The sequence below is a fragment of the Bos javanicus genome, chromosome 3 (genome assembly GCF_032452875.1).
Source record: "Bos javanicus breed banteng chromosome 3, ARS-OSU_banteng_1.0, whole genome shotgun sequence".
NCBI classification, from domain to species: Eukaryota; Metazoa; Chordata; class Mammalia; order Artiodactyla; family Bovidae; genus Bos; species Bos javanicus.
The window spans coordinates 67,719,532-67,741,906 of record NC_083870.1 but is presented as its reverse complement, the minus strand read 5'-3'; the positions used below and the strand labels follow the sequence as shown (position 1 = coordinate 67,741,906).

Here is a 22,375-nt window from a genome sequence, read left to right as displayed (position 1 = left end):
CTGAGATTGTTAAATAAGCAGTATTTGTCAATAATCTATGAAAAATAATCTAAGGATAATTTTTAAATGATACAACCATATATACATTCAGATTGCATAAAATTACTATTTAATAAGACTACTTAACATCACATAATAGTCTCATCCTGTCTTTCACTCTGAGACTTAAAAATGTTTAAGAACTCCATGTTCACTGCATATGCTTTTAAAGGTCTTCAAAACCTGGCTCCAACTATTCAAGCCTCATCTTCAGCAACTCCTCCTCTATGTCCGAATCAACAGTTTCAGCCATGCCCATCTACTGGTCCCCTGCCAGTGGGCCTTGTATTCTCATGACTCTGATTTTCTTCATTCTGTTCCCTATTTGGACCAATTAAAGCTCCCTTTTTGTTTACTCTTCTTTCAAATATAGTAATTTATTTAGATCTTAGGTGTGCTTTTTTTTACCACCTTGAAGACAAAAATCATGTCTTATTCTTCTTTGTATAGCCACTATTTACCATATAATGAAGACTCAATAAATGTTTGCTGAATGAATATAGGAATAAAATAAAGACAATAATAACTCTCTGAGAGGTTATTCTATATGGAAAATATTTTAATACTTATATTTCAATGAGATGCAGAATTGACACAACACATACCTGATGGTATAAAAGAGTAAAGTGCAGAGTAAGAATAAAATCTCCCCAAATGAAGAAAACTACAAAAAAAGTTCTTAAAAAAGTATCAACATTTACAAAATAGCAAATAAACATTAGATTTTAAAACAGCAAGACTGAAACACATTTAAACTTTCAATTACCTTTTATCCTGTAAACATCACCTTATCAATTTAAATTTAAAAACTGAAACCTTGAATTACCTTGAAAAATAAACAAGACTAGTATAAATCTCTAGTTAAGAAATCTGATGATGAGAAATCTGGAATCTCTCCCAATAAAAAGGCAAATATACAAATAAGGACAAAATTTTGTACATAAGAGTTTAAAAGACCTCTTAGATAGGTAAAAGTTTATATATATTTTGCAGATTAGCATAAATATAATTAATTGGAGGAACTTTGAAGACGCTCACTATTGATGAAAAAACTGTCTTAAAATATTGCTTTATAGAGACAGAAAATAGAAGGGTGGTTTCCAGGAGCAAAAGAGGAGAGAAGGGGGAATTACTAATGGGTAGTAATTCCAGTATTAAAAGATGAAAAAAGTTCTGGAGGTAGACACAGATAAAGACAAAGTCCTCATGAAGATACCAGGGGAAGATTTAACCATCTATAAATCAACGAGAGGCTTTATAAGAAAACAATCCTGTCAACACCTTGATCTTGGACTTCCAGCTTCCAGAATTGTGAGGAAATAAATTTCTGTTGCTTAAGCACTCAGTCTGTGGTACTTTGTTATGGTAGCCCTCACAAATTATATTAGAGTATACAATTAAAAATAAAATACATATTCACTGACCAAAAATAACCCACATTATTTTTAAACATTTCACAATATACCACCTTTTAAAGCTCTATCTGTATTTTTAGGTATACAAAACATACACCAAGCAACAAAAGGAAAATAGATTAAATAACATCCAATTTAAAATTTTTGTGCTTCAAAATACACTACCAAGAAAGTGAAAAACCCAAAAAATGGAGGAAAATTTTTGCAAATCATACATCTGGGAATACCAGACCACCTGACCTGCCTCTTGAGAAGTCTGTATGCGGGTCAGGAAGCAACAGTGAAAACTGGACATGAAACAACAGACTGGTTCCAAATAGGAAAAGGAGTATGTCAAGGCTGTATATTGTCACCCTACTTATTTAACTTATATGCAGAGTACATCATGAGAAATGCTGGGCTGGAAGAAACACAAGCTAGAATCAAGATTACCAGGAGAAATATCAATAATCTCAGATATGCAGATGACACCACCCTTACGGCAGAAAGTGAAGAGGAACTAAAAAGCCTCTTGATGAAAGTGAAAGTGGAGAGTGAAAAAGTTGGCTTAAAGCTCAACATTCAGAAAATGAAGATCATGGCATCCGGTCCCATCAATTCATGGCAAATAGACGGGGAAACAATGGAAACAGTGACTGACTTTATTTTGGGGGGGCTCCAAAACCACTGCAGATGGTGGTTGCAGCCATGAAATTAAAAGATGCTTACTCCTTAGAAGGAAAGTTATGACCAACCTAGACAGCATATTCAAAAGCAGAGACATTACTTTATCATCTAGTCAAGGCTATGGTTTTTCCAGTAGTCATGTATGGATGTGAGAGTTGGACTATAAAGAAAGCTGAGCGCTGAAGAATTAGATGTTTTTGAACTGTGGTGTTGGAGAAGACTCTTGAGAGTCCCTTGGACTGCAAGGAGATCCAGCCAGTCCATCCTAAAGGAGATCAGTCCTGAGTGTTCATTGGAAGACTGATGCTGAAGCTGAAACTCCATTACTTTGGCCACCTGATGTGAAGAACTGACTCATTTGAAAAGACCCTGATGCTGGGAAAGAGTGAAGGCAAGAAGAGAAGGGGACGACAGAGGATGAGATGGTTGGATAGCATCACTGACTCAATGGACATGAGTTTGGGTAAACTCCAGGAGTTGGTGATGGACAGAGAGGCCTGGGGTGCTACGGTCCATGGGGTCACAAAGAGTCAGACACGATTGAGCGACTGAACTGAACTGATACATCTGAAAAAATAATGGTATCAAAACTATATTACAACTCAACAATAAAAAGATAAATAATTCATTAAAAATTTTTCCTTCCTCATTAAGAATATTTCTAAGTGAAACTGGAATGTTTGTGGGTTGTTTTTTTTACTGTATGTCTGTGATAGGAAAGAATACAATGACTACTCAGTATAGTTTGGTGCTATTGCTTTGATTAAGGCACCAGAAGTTTCAATAAATATCTGCTGGGGAAAAAATTAGTGTAGATAAGATCACTGAAGTAATTCTAAGAGTAAGTAGAAATATGAAAAATTCTTCTAAAAATACAAAGTAATAACATATAAATTGGAATTCATTTTACTCATAAAATGTCTCTCAATCAATATAAAAGATACAAAAATATTAGAAATCTAATATTAACAATTCATTTTAACATTTTTAAAAATGACAAGTAGCTGTTGCAAAAAATTTCAACTTCTTTTTCCTTATTTTATTTTTTCTGAACCATTTTAAAGTTGCAAATATCATAATAGGTCTCATCTAAACACTTCAGCATGTATCAACCAATGATAGGTTTGAAAATTTTCTTTTTCTTGTTTTTGCCCAGCTGCGCAGCTTTCAGGATCTTAGTTCCCCAACCAGGGATCACACCACGCCTCTGACCCCAGCAGTGAAAGCACTGAGTCCTAACCGTTAGGGAATACCCTTGAAAATTTTCTTAATAACTGCAGCATTTTTTAAAAAGTCACTCAAAGTGCAATTCCCAAGTAATCTTGGTTATCACTATGGATTTTGACCTTTTTACTTATTCAATACCACAACAAATTACTCATTTTTGAATTTCTTGAAAATGTCCATCATTTTCTTGCTATGTATATATTGCTAAAGGTGTGATGTCAAACTGATTTTATTTCTATTTTAATTACTCTCATTTTTAATTTATTTAAAAAATAAAACTATTCTTTTTATTTTTTTGGCTTGAAGGCTCAGGTGGTCTTTTTCTTTCATTTTAAAGTCTAATACTAATATATAGGATATAGCTAAGAGTTCTAGATCAATCAATTCTCCCAGGTACCTTGGGGCCCTTTCAAGATGGAAATGCAAGTCTCCTTTTGTTTTAGAAAGTTTGTTTTATTATAATTTTAAATATTATTTCTGTTCATTTCCCATTTATTTTTCTAGTTCAATGTCTTGATCTAAATATATTGGATCTTCTCTTTCTCTCTGAGCCTTTTATCTATCTTATTTCAATTTCACTTTCATGATTTTTTTTCATTTCTAGTCTTTATGTCTCTTACTGAACTTTTGGTAATATCTATCTTACCTTGGGTACCTTGTAATTTACTTTTCATTTGTGAAATGATTTTTGTCTTTTTTTGTTGATTTTCTTTCCAGAGTTCAGTCAGCTCCTATTTCATACATCTTTCTATTCATTGTCCATTTCAATTGTGAGTTTTGAAGTGTCTGATTCATGGAGTTCTTTCATAATGCAATTGCTTGTGTAATGTAAGTTATTTATATTTGAGTATTATATCTTGGCTTCCCTGGTGGCTCAGACGGTAAGAATGTACCTGCAATGCAGGAGACCTCAGTTTGATCCTTGGGTTGGAAAGATCCCCTGGAGAAGGGAATGGCTACCCACTCCAGTATTCTCGCCTGGAAAATTCCATGGACAGAGGAACCTGGAGGGCTACAGTCCATAGGATTGCAAAAAGTTGGACACAACTGAGCAACTAACACTTTGACTTTTATCTTAGTTTTCCTTTTTTGTGCCTTTCTTTTCTTTATTTTTCCTCTCATTCTCTGTGTAGTGAGCGTGTTTAGAAGATTTGGTTTTAGTTTTCTGCTTTCTTATAGTAACTCTGTATGGATGTTGCCTTCTGTTTTTACTGAAAAGCATCTGCATTGTTTTTTTTAGATGCAGCAATACAGTAAGCTATCTTGTGATGGGGGAAGAAAGGAGATAAGTTGGCTTATTAGGTTTCTCTCCATTCAACAGCACCCTCCTCTGTGGCTACAATAAAGTATAGACTTTTTAATAAATGGTACTTTTTGTGGTAGTGGTGAGAACAGAATTTGTCCTTTTTTTTTTCCCCCTCTCATCTCCTTTGGACCCCTATGTGTAGTCGCTTTTTTGTTTCCCTTCACTACCAAGACTCCAAGGGACACCTCCTCCTTCCTTGCAAACTATCATCTATTTCCTCAGAATTAACGCTTTCCCAATACTCTCACCTAAGTCAAATCACCCCCACTTTCTAGACCCCATATCTCCTATCTTTAGTAGCTAGGGCCCTAGCAAGTAGTCCATGTTTACAGTATAATTCAGGAACTAAGAAAATGATCAATGTTAATTCCAATCTATACATGGCTACCATTCTAAGGGAAACCTGGAATTTTCTCTTGCAAAACAGTAAAGTTCTCTTTCTTAAAGCTACTCATTATTCCTTTTATTTAACATTTGAGTTCCTCCTAAAAAGATATATTTTTCTTTTTTTTTAAGATATATTTTTCTATTATCTCTTTCCAAGATCCTTCACTAAGACATCTACTTTAAAAAGAGTAGTTTCTGCATGCAAAAAGCTATACATTCCTTTTCTTACTTTACTGTTTCTTTTAAAAAAAAACAATAATAGGAATGGAATTTGCTTACACTACAGAAGAATTGTAGATACAATACCATGACGCTACCATCTTAAATCAAAATCCAATTAAAATATTGTCCAAATCCTTTGCCAAAGTAAATAAAATTCTGCTGGCAAAATTCTGAAACCCACAAAGTTAGTCTTTACAAACGTTTGTTTGTTTTGAGTTCTTTTTATTCTTTCAAAATGCCCAGTTCCCTCAAAAATCTTTCTCCTCTGTTGTATCCAGCACTCTTAAAATAACACTGTAAAATTATTAATGCACCCACATATAAGGTCACCTCTAATTCAGAAAAAGGTGAGGTATTATTCCATATTGCCATATAGAGATTAGATTATTCAAGTATAAGATGGCCTAGTTTACTGTGGGCAGAAGACTAAAGCATCTTTTCAAACACTAGAAATACACCCAACAAAAAGAACAGAAAAACAGACACACTGTGCTCTACCAGACACAAACTAAAAATTAGGATCATCAATAAATAATTCAAGACACATGATGTAGGGTACTGTGAAATCATTAGGAAGAAATTCTTTAAACACACCAGAAACAGAAGCTAGCCAAAGTTAGTGTTACTTCTTGAACATGAGCAACTAAAAGAATTTTTTGAAACTAAAAGTATATAAAGAAATCAAGTTAATTTCTTAACACAATCCTGCTGGGGGAAAAAAGCACAGAAAAATTTCCACTCCTAAACTGCATTAATAAAACACCCAAGCATTCGTATAATGGCCAACACATATTGTTGTGTGAGATATACTTGACAAACCTGCAGCCCTATGACATTCCTGAAAGTTTAAAGACACTCTAAGGGAAAAGACAACTCAAATTTATTGGTCGATAGAGACAAACACAAAATGCTATTACAACTCCAAAACATCCCAAGAGTCACTGAAGATTATTTTTGTGAAGACAGGTTATATAGAAATGACACAACAATCTAATGCATCTTCCCCCTCTGGAGAAGGAAATGGCACCCCACTCCAGTATTCTTGCCTGGGAAATCCCATGGACAGAGGAGCCGGGTGGCCTACAGTCCACAGGGTCACAAAGAGTCGGACACGACTGAGCTACTCCACTTTCACTTTCACTTTCCACACTCACAGCATCACCATTCTTCTAATTGTCAAATTACAACCTTGCAAGCAAAGACACAGGCTTGGCTATTACCTACTTTAAAGAAGCACATGGAAGATAATGAGCTGGGGAAAGAAACATCATTTGAGGTAGGGAACAGAAAGTTAACTCCCAAGAGAAATAAGGTTACACGAGCTTATGGCCCAACTACTGACATGCATCTTTTTTACCATCAGCATGCAGTTAGGTAGCATATCAGTTAAAAAAGAACATCAGTTTAAAAAGATCACATACCAGTTAAAAAAGAATACCTCCCAAGAAATTTAGTAAAGTGAATATAACGAAATCCTGGAAAACCAAGCTCTAATTCTCACTGAAGGACCTCTTATCAGGTAAGCAGACTTCGCAGAAATTCTCCAAACCAGCAAATGTGTATATTCATAAGGAATAATCTTTGTAGAGTCAAAGGCAATTTTAAAATAGCAGTTAGTCAGAAGAAATCCTGTCAAAATTACTGAGCACTTCTCAGGAACCTGTCTGCCAATGCAGGAGATGTTAGAAACATAGGTTCATTCAACTGGGTTGGGAAGATCCCCTGGAGAAATGCATGGCAACCCACTCCAGTATGCTTGCCTAGAGAATCCCATGGACAGAGGAACCTGCAGGGCTACAGTCCATGGGTTGCAAAGATTCGGACGTGACTGAAGCAACTTAGCATGCCTGCATCTAGTAGGTACACATAACTGAAGTTATAAATGTGTGTTGTTCTAGTCATTTTATTTTGCTTAAATATATATGTATACATGAAAGTATGCAGAATATTCATAGTTTAATTAATAAATTATATTCTACATTCAAACAGATAACAAAACATAAGAGACAAAGAACTCATACAACTCAACATCAAAAAAAACAAACAACCTAATTAAAAAATGGGCAGAGGACCTGAACAGAAATTTTTCCGAAGACATATAGCTTAGCTGCTTGTCGTGTCCGACTCTGTGCGACCCTATGGTCTGTAGCCTGCCAGGCTCCTCTGTCCATTCTCTAGGCAAGAGTACTAGAGTGGGTTGTCATGGCCTCCTCCAGGGGATCTTTCCAACCAAGGGATGGAAGCCGGGTCTCCTGCATTGCAGGCAGTCTTTACCACTGAGCCACCAGGGAAGCCCAAAGACATATAGAGAACCAACAGATACACAAAAAGATGCTCAACATCACTAATCATCAGGAAAATGCAAATCAAAACCACAGTGAGATACCACCTCATACCTGTCAAGATGGCTATTATAAGAAGACAACAAATGACAAGTGAACTTCAGACGTTCAAGCTGGTTTTAGAAAAGGCAGAAGAACCAGAGATCAAATTGCCAACATCCACTGGATCATGGAAAAAGGGAGAGTTCCAGAAAAACATCTATTTCTGCTTTATTGACTATGCCAAAGCCTTTGACTGTGTGGATCACAATAAACTGTGGAAAATTCTGAAAGAGCACATGTATACACACACATAATACGAAAATGCTTCACTTTACTTAGACATTCCATTATGGATGGACATCTGCTTTTATTTATTGTTAGAAATAATGTTGCATAAAATATTCTTCCAGGCTGCTTTGTCTACATGTGCAAGATGCTTTATAACACAGCAAACTATAGCCAGCCCATAGACCAAATTTGACCTGTCATCTGTTTCTATATGTAATAGCTGTAAGCTATTACATTTTTTAATGGCTAAAAAGACATTAAGGGAGACTATTTCATGACAAATGAAAGATATAAAATTCAAAGTTCAGTGTCTACAAATAAAGTTTTATTTGAACCCATTCATCTGTTAATGTATTATGTGACTTCTTTTGCACTACAATAACAGAGTATTTGCAGCTGACATCATTAGACCTACAAAGGCTAAAATGTTTACTTAGCTGTCCTTTCACAGAAAAAGTTTGCTAACCCCTATTCTAAAGTAATTATTTAGAAGTGGACTTGAGGGGTCATAGTTATTCGTATTTTAAATTTTGCTAGTAACAACCAAATTACTATCCAAGGGGGCTGCATCAATTTACACTGCCATCAGAAATGTGTAAATTCCCATTTCCCTCATCACCACTTAATTTCCTACAAGAAACAGTATCTCATTGTCTTAATTTCCATTTCCCCTTTTAAAAAATACTTGAAAAGTCACTGGACATGAGTTTTTCTTTTCCAAACTGTATCTCCTCTGGTCACTTTTCTATTGAGGTGTCTTTTAAAAAGAATCTATGTGCAGTATACTTATATAATCCGGAAAGAAATTTTTTGACATACATGTTGCAAATAATTTCACCTAGAGTTTCTCTTTTAACTTTGTATTTTTTTTACTACTTAGGGTATTTTAACTTTGTTGCAGTTAAGCTTTATCAATCATATTATTGATATTACACTAACTAAAGCATTTCTTTTAATAGCTATGATTGGTTAGTATAATATCTTTCCACATTATGTCCCAACTCTTGTAAGTTTAATAATTAAATGGTAGAGTCTCTTAAATTTTCTATTATACAGTCTGTAAAAAAAAAAAAAAAGAAAGAAAGAAAAAAGATAAAACAACAGGGAAAGTTGCCTCTCCCTGATCCTTATACCTCTTATCGTTCCCTTGTCTTCTGGCATTATTTGGGACTTACTGTGTAGATGGCAATAGAGTATGCATTCTTATCTCATCTGACTTTCATAGAGATGCTTCTAAAGAGTCACGCTAAAATGTAATGTTTTCTTCTGGCTTTAGATATACAGCCTTTATTAAGTCAAGGCAGCTCTCTATTTCCAGTTCACTAAGCTATGTTGCTTTCTTTCATCATTAATGATTGATGAATTTTAATCAGGTGCTTTTTCCACATCTACTGAAACAATTACAAACTATTTCTCATTTAATGTACAGATACAATGAAATACATTAATATATTTTCTAACTCAAAATCATTCCTAGAATTTTAAGGTAACTTCTATTTGGTCATGAAGTATTTTTACTTTTACATTACTGGATTTGAATTTAAGATTTGTACATCTGTTTAAAAAAAGATTTGTACAAATGTAATAATGAAATGAGGTTGGTTCTATTATTTTTTCATTTTCTTCTTGTCTAGTTTTGGGTTCAAAATTAACTAGTTGCATCAAATTAATTGGGTAGCATGCTTTCTTTGTCTGTTCCATCTGTATGTCAGTTTCACATGTTTGGTAAACGCCACAAATAAAAACCATCTAAGCCTACTGCTTATTTGAAGTTTGTTGGGAGAAGGTAAATATTTTTTTACAGCTGATAAAAAAGCAAATTCTCTTACTTGAAGGCTTGATTTATTTCTTTTACTTATTTTTTTCCTAAATCCCCCATATTCCTGTATCACTTGAGTCACATCCCAAGTGATTTTCATAACCCTGTACTGAAAATGCATCACGTAAACACATTTTGAGATTTTGTTTTAAATTAGTATGATAATTTTACTCTATGAAAGAGGGCATTTGGTCCAATTATACTTAACTTATAGACCGATACAACCGTGTTTAATATTAATATCAATTTTCTATTTCTCATCTATTTGATGTTTCTTTTACTTTCCTTTTTTCTTTGAATTAACCAAATACTCTATTAATCTTTTTTCTCTATTAACATGGTAGTTTATAATAATTATAGTGACATTATAACATCAAACTTTGTCTTTGTAATCTAATAAATGACCCACATTTATCATTTCTCCAATAAGAGTAGTATTTTGCAACACTTTCATTCTAATTATCCCTCTGCCTTTTGCATTGCTGCTATAATATATTTTAATTAAGCAAATATTGTTTTAACTCAACAGAGATTAGGTGGGGTTTTTTTGGTACTATCAATATTTAATTATCTTACATGATACATATGTCTATTCTGGTTCTCTTCATTCCTTACTAAATTTCTGTTTCCCAATAGAATCATTATACTTCTGGCTAAAGTACTTCCTTTAGTTTTTACTGTAGTTCAGATGCACTGGCAACAAATTGTTCTGTTTGACTGAAGACATCTTTATTTCACTTTCATTTTTGGAAGATATTTTTGCTGTGTATAGATTTATAGGTTAGACGTTTTCTTCCATTCAGTACTTTAAAAATGTCATTCTGTTGTTTATGGCTTCCGCTGTTTCAGTCACTCAGTTCGTCGCTCAGTCGTGTCCAACTCTTTGCAATCCCATGGAGTGCAGCGTGCCAGGCTTTCCTGTCCATCACCAACTCTGGGAGCTTACCCAAACTCATGTCCATAGAGTCGGTATACCATTCAACGATCTCTTCCTCTGTTGTCCCTTTCTCCTCCCGCCTTCAATCTTTCCCCGGGATCAGGGTCTTTTCAAATGAGTCAGCTCTTCGCATGAGGTGACCAAAGTACTGGAGTTTCAGCTTCAACATCAGTCCTTTCTCCCATGAGTATTCAGGACTGATCTCCTTTAGGATGGACTGGTTGGTTCTCCTTGCAGTCCAAGAAACTCTCAAGAGTCTTCTGCAACACCACAGTTCAAAAGCATCAATTCTTCAGTGCTCAACTTTCTTTACAGTCCAACTCTCACATCCATACATGACTACAGAAAAAACCAGAGTTTTGATTAGACGGACATTTGTTAGCAAAGTAAAGTCTCTGCTTTTTAATATGCTGCCTACGGTTGGTCACACCTTTTCTTCCAAGGAGCAAGTGTCTTTTAATTTCATAGCTGCAGTGACTATCTGCAGTGATTTTGGAGCCCAAGAAAATAAAGTCAGCTACTGTTTCCATTATTTCCTCATCTATTTGCCATGAAGTGATGGGACCGGATACCATGATCTTAGTTTTCCAAATGTTGAGTTTTAAGCAAACCTTTTCACTCTCTTCTTTCACTTTCATCAAGAGGTTCTTTAGTTCTTCTTCTCTTTCTGCCATAAGGGTGGTGTCATCTGCATATCTGAGGTTATTGATATTTCTCCCCACAATCTTAATTCCAGCTTGTGCTTCATCCAGCCTGGCATTTCACATGATGTGCTCTGCATGTAAGTTAAATAAGCAGGGTGACAATATACAGCCTTGATGTACTCCTTTCCAGTCCACTGTTTCAGGTCCGGTTCCAAGTGGTGCTTTTTGACATACAGATTTCTCAGGAGGCAAGTAAGTTGGTCTGATATTCCCATCTCTTTAAGAATTTTCCATGGTTTGTGTTGTGATTCACACAGTCAAAGGCTTTGGCATAATCATTAAAGCAGAAATAGATGTTTTTCTGGAACTCTCGTGCTTTTCTGATGATTCAATGGATGTTGGCAATTTGATCTCTGGTTCCTCTGCCTTTTCTAAATCCAGACTGAACATCTGGAAGTTCACAGTTCACATACTGTTAAAGTCTGGCTTGGAGAATTTTGAGAATTACTTTGCTAGCGTGTGAGATGAGTGCAACTGTGCAGCAGTTTGAACATTCTTTGGCATTGCCTTTCTCTGGGATTGGAATGAAAACTGACTTTTCCAGTTGAATCCTTTGGCCATAGGATTATTGAATCCTATGGCCACTGCTGAGTTTTCCAAATTTGCTGGCATATTGAGTGCAGCACTTTCACAGCACCATCTTTTAGGATCTGAAATAGCTCAACTGGAATTCCATCACTTCCACTAGCTTTGTTTGTTGTGAGGTCCACTGACTTCGCATTCCAGGATGTCTGGTTCTAGGTAAGTGATCACACCACCATGGTTATCCAGGTAATGAAGATCTTTTTGTATATTTCTTCTGTGTATTCTCACCACCTCTTCTTAATGTCTCCTGCTTCTGTTAGGTCCATACCATTTCTATCCTTAATTGTGCCCATCTTGGCATGAAATGTTCCCTTGGTATCTCTAATTTTCTTGAAGAGATCCCTAGTATTTCCCACTCTATTGTTTTCCTCTATTTCTTTGCATTGGTCACCTAGGAAGGCTTTCTTATCTCTCCTTGCTAGTCTCTGGAACTCTGCATTCAAACAGGTATATCTTTCCTTTTCTCCTCTGCCTTTCACTCCTTTCTCTTCTTTTCTCTGCTATTTGTAACACCTTCTCAGACAACCATTTTGCCTTTTTTGCATTTCTTTCTCTTGGGGATGGTCTTGATCATTGCCTCCTGTACAATGTCAAGAACCTCCGTCCATATTTCTATCACCTCTAATCCCTTGAATCTATTTGTCACATCCACTGTATAATCATTAGGGATTTGATTTAGGTCATACCTGAATCGTCCAGTGGTTTTCCCTACTTTCTTCAATTTAAGTCTGAATTTGGCAATAAGGAGTTCATGATCTGAGCCACAGTCAGCTCCTGGTCTTGTTTTTGCTGACTGTATAGAGCTTCTCCATCTTTGGCTGCAAAGAATACAGAATCTGATTTCTGTATTGACCATCTAGGGATGTCCACATGTAGAGTCTTCTCTTGCGTTGTCAGAAGACGGTGTTTGCTATGACCAGCATGTTCTCTTGGCAAAACTCTATCAGCCTTTGCACTGCTTCATTCTGTACTCCAAGTCCAAATTTTCCTGTTACTCCAGGTATTTCTTGACTTCCTACTTTTGCATTCCAGTCCCCTGAATGAAAAGGACATCTTTTTTGGGTGTTAGTTCTAGAAGGTCTTGTAGGTCTTCATAGAACTATTCAACTTCAGCTTCTTCAGCATTACTGGTCAGGACATAGACTTGGATTACTGTGATAATGAATGGTTTGCCTTGGAAACGAACAGAGATCATTCTGTCATTTTTGAGATTGCATCCAAGTACTGCATTTCAGACTCTTTTGTTGACTATGATGGCTACTTCATTTCTTCTAAGGGATTCTTGCCCACAGTAGTAGATATAATGGTCATCTGAGTTAAATTCACCCTTTCCAGTCCATTTTAGTTCACTGATTCCTAAAATGTTGATGTTCACTCTTGCCATCTCCTGTTTGACCACTTCCAAATTGTCTTGATTCATGGACCTAACATTCCAGGTTCCTATGAAATATTGTTCTTTACAGCATCCACTGTTTATGTCAGTATTAAAGGCACTGTGCATTCTCAGTGGACTTTTAAAATTTTTCTCTTTGTCTGTGATTTTTCAACATTTTGACTAATGTTGTTTCACTGTAACAATCCTGCTCAGAATTAGTAGAATTAATTGAATCTGATGTGTTTCATACGTTTCATTAGTTTTGCTCATTATCTCTTCATGTATTGCTGCTTCTTTATTTTCAATCTGTCCTCTAGTTTAAGACACTATTTACACACATTACAACATTTTACTGAGCCTAATAATATCCCTTACTCTTCCTTCTTTCATTCCTGCTTCCCTTCCTCTCACACTCCCTCCCTTCCTCTGTTTCTTTCTTCTTTTCTTTCTTTCTGTGCTTCAGCTTGGATCATTTCCCTACTGAATTGTCTTCAAGTACACTTATGCTGTTTTCTGATGTATTCAATTTGATGTCAAGCCAGTCATTGAATTCTTCAATTCAGATACTATATTTTCAGTTCTAGAATGGTCGTTTCAATGTCTTCAGTTCAGTTCAGTACAGTCGCTCAGTCGTGTCCGACTCTTTGCGACCCCATAAATCGCAGCACGCCAGGCCTCCCTGTCCATCACCAACTCCCGGAGTTCACCTAGACTCATGTCCATTGAGTCAGTGATGGCATCCAGCCATCTCATCCTCTGTCGCCCCCTTCTCCTCTTGCCCCCAATCCCTCCCAGCATCAGAGTCTTTTCCAATGGGTCAACTCTTCGCATGAGATGGCCAAAGTTTTGGAGTTGCAGCTTTAGCATCATTCCTTCCAAAGAAATCCCAGGGCTGATCTCCTTCGGAATGGACTGGTTGGATCTCCTTGCAGTCCAAGGGACTCTCAAAAGAGTCTTCTCCAAAACCACAGTTCAAAAGCATCAATTCTTCAGCGTTCAGCCTTCTTTACAGTCCAACTCTCACATCCATACATGACCACAGGAAAAACCATAGCCTTGACTAGACGGACCTTTGTTGGCAAAGTAATGTCTCTGCTTTTGAATATGCTATCTAGGTTGGACATAACTTTCCTTCCAAGGAGTAAGCATCTTTTAATTTCATGGCTGCAGTCACCTTCTGCAGTGATTTTGGAGCCCAAAAAAATTAAGTCTGACACTGTTTCCCCATCTATTTCCCATGAAGTGATAGGACCAGATGCCATGATCTTCGTTTTCTGAATGTTGAGCTTTAAGCCAACTTTTTCACTCTCCACTTTCACTCTCATCAAGAGGCTTTTTAGTTCCTCTTCACTTTCTGCCATAAGGGTCGTGTCATCTGCATATCTGAGGTTATTGATATTTCTCCCGGCAATCTTGATTCCAGCTTGTGCTTCTTCCAGCCCAGTGTTTCTCATGATGTACTCTGCATACAAATTAAATAAGCAGGGTGACAATATACAGCCTTGGCGTACTCCTTTTCCTATTTGAAACCAGTCTGCTGTTCCATGTCCAGTTCTAACTGTTGCTTCCTGACCTGCATACAGATTTCTCAAGAGGCAGATCAGGTAGTCTGGTGTTCCCATCTCTCGAAGAATTTTCCAGTTTATTGTGATCCACACAGTCAAAGCCTTTGGCATAGTCAATAAAGCAGAAATAGATGTTTTTCTGGAACTCTCTTGCCTTTTCCATGATCCAGCGGATGTTGGCAATTTGGTCTCTGGTTCCTCTGCCTTTTCTAAAACCAGCTTGAACATCTGGAAGTTCACGGTTCACATATTGCTGAAGCCTGGCTTGGAGAATTTTGAGCATTACTTTACTAGCGTGTGAGATGAGTGCAATTGTACAGTAGTTTGAGCATTCTTTGGCATTGCCAAATTTGCTGGCATATTGAGTGCAGCACTTTCACAGCATCATCTTTCAGGATTTGAAATAGCTCAACTGGAATTCTATCACCTCCACTAGCTTTGTTCGTAGTGATGCTTTCTAAGGCCCACTTGACTTCACATTCCAGGATGTCTGGTTCTAGGTCAGTGATCACACCATTGTGATTATCTGGGTCGTGAAGATCTTTTTTGTACAGTTCTTCTGTGTATTCTTGCCACCTCTTCTTAATATCTTCTGCTTCTGTTAGGTCCATACCATTTCTGTCCTTTATCGAGTCCATCTTTGCATGAAATGTTCAATGTCTTAGATATGTTCATTTTTTCTGGTAAATTCCCTGTCTTTTAATCTGTTTTCAAGAATTTTTTCCTATATTCTTGAACATATTAAAAATAGGTATTTCAAGGTTCTTTTCTACTAACTTCAAGTTCTTAATCACTTCGAGGTCTACTTCTATATTGTGTTTTGCTTGTTTTTCTCTTGTAATATAGTCATAAGGCCTTCTCAGGTGGTGCTAGTGGTTCAGATCCAGCCTTCAATGCAAGAGACATAAGAGACATCAGTTCCATCCCTGGGTCGGGAAGATCCCCTGGAGTAGGGCACAGCAACACACTCCAGTATTCTTGCCTGGAGAATCCCATGGACAAAGGAGCCTGGAGGGCTATGGACCATAGTGCCTCAAAAAGTCGGAAACGATTACAGTGACTTAGCACACACACATATAGTCCTAATGGTCTCCATTTTATGCACCTAGTAATTTTTTATCGATTGTGTATAGCACACTACATACTTGTTTAAGGGTGGGAAAAAACCTACTGACAATGCTGCTTTCCATCTGAGAAGATCCCCACAGTGTTCTGGCAGGCACTTTGAGAGTGGTGTTGTGAATGGTAGAACACTACTATTCAGTCAGTGATTCAGCTGAATTAAGACTGCCTCACAATTTTGACAAAACTCATTCAATCTTTAATTTACCACTAATCTTATGGTGAGACTCTTCAAGATTTTAAATTCAAGCCTGGCAGGTCTTTGTCACCTCAACAAAGAGTGACTGCAGAAAATTCCACATGCTTTTCAGAGGTTCCTGGCTTAGTTTTTTGTCCCGTTGCTCTGCATAGCTGCAGAATTACACACTCCAGCCCCACTGAATTGCCATAAGCTGTACTGGTCACTCTGTCCCCATTACTGATACTCTGAGACCAAGCCCAGATTCTTCTAACATGGAGGTACACAACTTTTTTCCTGCAAAGGGCCAAAGACTTTCTGGCCATAAAGTCCATATTTTGGACTGGCCATAAAGTCTCTATCACAAGTACTCCATTATAGTACAAAACCATCCATGGACAATATGTAAATGAATAAAGAAATGAATGTGGCTGTTTAAAAAAAAAAAAACTTTACTAGACAGGCAGCAGGCCAAACCTGGCTCATAGGCCATAATTTGCTGACCTTTGCTCTTGTTGCATCTAGAATCAGCAAGTGTATCCAAAGGGAAAGTAGCTTGAAATTGTGTCAGTTCACCACCATCTCCAGAACTGTCAACTCTCACCTGGGGTATTCTTCAGGGAATCACACCCTGAAGATCTTTATTGCTTCAGAACTATAAGACTAAGAAATTCAGTTGTTTTGTTTTCAGAAGTTTTCTGCTCAGCAGTTAGCTTTCCTTTAGCTTCAAAATTTGGCAAATATTTTGAAAGGGAAACTGGTCATGTGATTGAGGCAAATATCTTAAAAGGGAAACTAATTTCTGATTGAGTAACAAGTGGGTCACCCTAACCTCACACAATCACCAAAATTTTTGCTGGTTTCTCTGTCCACAAGCAATGAATGACCCACTGCCTGGAGCAAACCCATATTCTCAACCTTTGGCCTACTCCCAGAATCAGCAAATTAACTCAGTGGAAAAGTGGTCACAGACTTTCAGCTCATCTCCGAGAAGTTTTCCCAAATCTGTATTTTTACCTTCTCTGTCCACATTGCTTCTGTAGCCTTTAAAAGTATTACATTTGGCTTTTCTAGCTGTTTTTGGTGGAATCATAAGCCTAGTGCAAACTTTTTCCTCATTCCAGAATCAGAATCTATATCCAACTACTTCTGATAATTAAAATGTTCATTATCATTTACTTCTAAGTATTTTTAAATTTTCCATCATTTTTATTTATTCTAAGAATAACTCAAAAATGTGCTTTTAAATTTCTACACATATATATACTAAACAATAAAATATATAATCTTTTTTTGCTATTGCTTTTAACAACTATATTGTGATCAGAAAAACATGCTCCACATTACAAACACTTTATAGTTGTTAAGGTGTGCTTTTTGGCCAACTATGGGTCAGTTTTCTTATGGTATTAATACAGACTTGAGAAGAATGTTTATTCTATAACTGTTGAATCTATCAGTGAATCATGTTGCTCATATCTTTGGGGGAATCTTTCATCAATTTCTGATAATATGATATTGAAATCTACTAAAGTGGTGAATTTATCAAACTCTTTTGTAAGTTACATAAATTTTAAAAATATATATTGTGGCTATGCTATTAGGTAACTAAAAGCTTAACATGCTTTTATCTTTCTAATGAGTAACTCTTTTACCATCAGTTGCCCTCATTATGTTTATGGTGCCCTTTCCTGAAGTTTATTTTATCTAATATCAATATAACTATACAAGCTTTCTTTTGAGTACCAGTAGTTTGGTAATGCTTTTATTTTCAGTATGTAATGTCATTATGTTTTCTGTCTGTAGTTAGATTTCTTTTTTTCCTAATATGATGATCTGTCTTAAACTAGGATTAACTCACTTAAATTTAGTGTTATAAGCAACTTCTAATTATAATTGTTTCCCTACTTTGTAGTTTCTACTCTTCCTTTTTTTTCTGTTTCACCTTCACTGCTTTGCTGCCTCCTCACTGATTTTTTTTAATTCCATTTCTTCCTCTATCCTGTTTTTTTAAATCTTATTTCCTGTTTCTAAACAGTCAGAAGTACTTTTTAATATGTAAAATGCATACTTACCAAACCAACAACTTCCTGTTCTTTCTACATACTGCTATTAAAGACATCAGTACTTTGATTAATCTTACTTCCCCAAATAATTATCATCATCACTACTATCACAATTATAAAACATAATCCGTTTTTACCGCAAGAGTCGGACATGACTGAAGCCACTTAGCATACACCTCCATTTCACTACTTTGTTTCAGATCTCTCTCTTCTGGCTCCTTTGCCTTCTTCAAGAAGTGACCCCTTTAGATGTCATTTAAGTAAGAAAGTATTGATTCAAAATACTCTCCGCTTTTCTATATGTGAAAATGCCCTTATTTTTGTTCATTCTGTAAAGATAGTTTAACTGGGTAGTCAATTTTAAGCTGATAGTTAACTTTTTTAAACCCATTCATCCATAAATGGACGTGCAGCCATTGAATCTCACACAAAGCCATGGTAATTAAGAATTCCAGATTTCTATAGCAGTAATTATAGGGAACCTTGCCTTCTATGTTTGTGTACCGCTTGGATTTTAGGTCCTTAAATCCAAATTTTTCTCCAAGAGATTTCCTTATCATTGAAGAAAATGGAGCTTTCTACTGAGCGACTGTTCAGCAATAGATATTTTTTGCCTCACAGATTAAAAAAAAGCCTTCAGTAGGATAAAGAACGTCATCTTCTGTAAAGACATGTTGGATTAAGGTGCAGCTGGACACATCATGGATTGGCTCCAGGAGAGCTACCCCACCCACTGATACTTGTTTTATAGTAAAGCTAAGCAGGCCTTGCAAAGGAGACAAAGAATCTTAGCTTATTGCCAGCTGCTTAGGAAAGACATACAGGCTTTCCCTGATAGCTCACTTGGTAAAGAATCCGCCTGCAATGCAGGAGACCCCAGTTCAATTGCTGGGTCAGGAAGATCCCCTGGAGAAGGGATAGGCTACCCACTCCAGTATTCTGACCTGGAGAACTCCATGGACTGTACAGTCCGTAGGGTCGCAAAGAGTCGGATATGACTGACTGACTGACTTTCACTTTCACTTTCACTTTAGGGAAGAGGCATGTTTGGAATATCAGCTGTGACTATTTAAAATCATTATGGGAAGCTGAACCTGTGCAGCCTCTTTCCCTTAATAAGGAAGTGCCAATAGTTCTAGCTCAATCTGGAAAAAATCAGAAATGCAAGTCATCAAACAATGGTGTCTGTCTCCACACTACTTTCTTGGTAGCTCAGCTATGTATTTAAAAGTGCTTTTCTTTTATGCCTATTAAAAAGGGTTTTTTTTTTCCCCCTATACCTGTATAACATCTAGGTTTTTTTATAATAGAAGACTATTTTAGAAAAATTGAGTCAGCAACAATTCCAAAAGTGAAGTCAAATGATTGTTCCTTATTAATTTCAAACCTTCAAGCCTCTCTAACTCATTTATATTAATTTCTTGTTCTAGAAAAATGCAATGTTATATCTATTTCTGACTATTACAGGGTATTCCTTTATTGAGAAATGTTTCATTCAAATGGAATTTCTCATGTTCAGAGCCCCTCACTAGCAACTTTCATGTATTCTTTACTATTAGAGTTACCTAATATCTGGATACTCAAGGTTTATCGTGCCTAATTTCCAAAGATTTGGGAAAGAAAATTACCTTTCACATTAAAAGCATACAAGATGCATTTTAATCATCTTCACTGATTTAGAAGATATGTATTACAGAGTTTTAGCACACTAAAGTGAAATTACTATGAACATCAGTTATTTTTTAAAACATAAATTAGAGCTTTCCCTAACACTGAACACAAGATTTTAAATGTATACATCATGTTTATGCATAGCAATTTGAGCAGTTGCAACTCCTACTGCAAACAACAGAAACGGGGTGGGGCATCTTTAAGCCAGAGATTGCCTAAACTCATAATTTATGTCTAATCATGTAATTCATTATTACCTGTCTCAGTACCTTAAAGTGCAAGTACAAAATACTCTCCTAAAGCATGCAATCCTCCTACTCCATCTCTCAAGCTACATACTTTTAATACATATATTTTTGGTGTAACAAAATTAACATTTTAAAAATTATATATAAAAAAAGGCTCTTAATATTGGAAGCTAAAATGAGGTTGATCAATCTCATTGAAAAAAGACATTCCATAATAATATCAACTGCATGTCTCTCTTGGTGAAAGTACTTTCAAAATAATATGCGACAATTTCATCAAACAAAAGACAGTGAAAAGTCTAAAATATTACTGAATATGACAAGAACTTTGAATATTTGAAATTCATGTAGACAAAGATGAAGAATAATAAAGTTAGTCACTGTGGCATAGATTAATGTCATCTGTAGCTCAAATGAAAACTGTCGATCAGTGTTCATGAAGAAATATAATATTAATATGTTCCCTGTCTCGTGTAAATATTTCTCACATAAATATCAAATATAAAGTACCTGGTAATTTATATCATCAGGACAAAACAAAAAACCAAATGAATTTTTAAATCTCCTGCTTTTTATTTTTATGAGAAAATCAATTTTGAAATAAGTATTCTTAATTACCTGCCATCTTGTAGGAAATTATCTACAACATTTATAAAAGACATACTTTAAATAATATTTATTAAGGTATATAATTTAATAAAAAATCATATAAATGACACTTTACTTACAGTTTTATGGTACAGTTTGGCTTTATTTTACAAAAACAGTTTGTCATGAATGTCAAATCATCCATTATTCCTGAGAAAAATCATAGTATTCTAATAAGCAATAACTGTGCCCCAAAATTGATATCAATCATGGGGATATTGCTAATAAAGACCTTATGGTCCTCTCCCTTCATTTATCCCCCCACAATAAAACCTACAGATACACTTAATATTATGAAGTCAGAATGAGTATTCTGAAAGACTGATAGACTACAATAATGAACTAATACTTAGAATTATTGGTATGCTAAAAACACAATGAAATAAGCATAAAGTATAAAATAGTGTTTTTAAAAAATCAACTACATGAGTAAGTATGGGAAGGCCAACCTAAGAATAATTCCTGTCAGAATGGGTGATAAGTGGCATGCTGGTAAAAATGAAAATCAAGTTATATAGAGCTACTGTAGTAAATCAAATAAAGATGGTAAAACTTCCATTCTATCTTTTGCACTGGAAGAGAGACATCAGTACAGTTGTGATGAGTTTTATGTGGAAGGTCCTTAGAAATACACTGACAGAGTATGCTCATTTTATATACCTTATCACTAATTCTCATAATAACTCTGAAGGTAGAGGATAGATCACCCTTCTACAGATAAAGTATCTGAGTTTCGGACAGATTAAGTCATGTGCCTTAAGACATAAAGCCAAGAACAAAACCAAAACTTGAATACAAGTCCATTCATCTTCAGACTCTTTCTACCTACTGTCTTAAAGCTTCGATCTAGCACCAGAAGGAATAATTAGGCAATACTTCACCTGAAAATATTTAGAAACCATGTAATGAGATATTGTGATTTCAACAAAAGTGGCAATTTTTTAAATGGGATTACTGATTTATGTTGTTAATATAACTGTCTTCTGCCTTTTGCTTTACCTAACAACTAAAATCCTAACGTGTAGCATATGAATTAATTTTTTAAAAATTGAATCCAGTTTTCCCCACTGATAAATTATAAAAACTATTTTATCCTTATTATTAATTTATCATAAATAATCCTCACACATTTTAAAATTTTATCTGATCCTTTACTTTCTTAATTACTTTAAATATAAATTAATTCCTAAAAATATGCCAGAAGAGTAGCAATTCAAAAAGATTCTATAGATTTACCTACTTTATAGCCAAAATTCCACATTACGAGGTTTATTAAAGCAAGACAACTTACATATACAAGGTACTTTTACCACACTTTTTTAAACTGACAATTCAGTATAAAAACTCTCTTTCTTCTGCTAATGGTAGAAAGAAAAAAATACTATGATTTATTTTAAAGTATAGCCTACCTCACTCTTTAGCATTAAAAAAAAAAAAAAGCCTTCCTTATACACAAATATGTAATTCTACTGCCACCTTCTGGTAAAACACAATTTCTCAATTTTTAATAGTACTTCTGACTATAAAGTGATAAACCTTCAGATATGAAATATCTCCTTTCCAATATTAGATTAATAAAAAGC

The 22,375-nt window shown here is 35.5% G+C and overlaps 1 protein-coding gene across 3 annotated transcripts in view; it reads right to left on the bottom strand.

Annotated features, from left to right (window-relative positions):
• The window catches only part of PIGK (phosphatidylinositol glycan anchor biosynthesis class K), a 136,356-nt gene that overhangs the window by 50,052 nt on the left and 63,929 nt on the right, over nucleotides 1-22,375 (bottom strand). The window contains exon 10 of one of the 3 annotated variants that reach the window (XM_061411544.1): nucleotides 4,490-4,526. The exons of the other annotated variants lie outside the window; for them this stretch is intronic. Within the exon in view, the coding sequence (XP_061267528.1) occupies nucleotides 4,505-4,526 (22 nt within the window). The 3' untranslated portion in view covers nucleotides 4,490-4,504. Of the gene's footprint in view, nucleotides 1-4,489; nucleotides 4,527-22,375 lie in introns of those variants that run through there. 3 annotated transcript variants of the gene reach the window in all.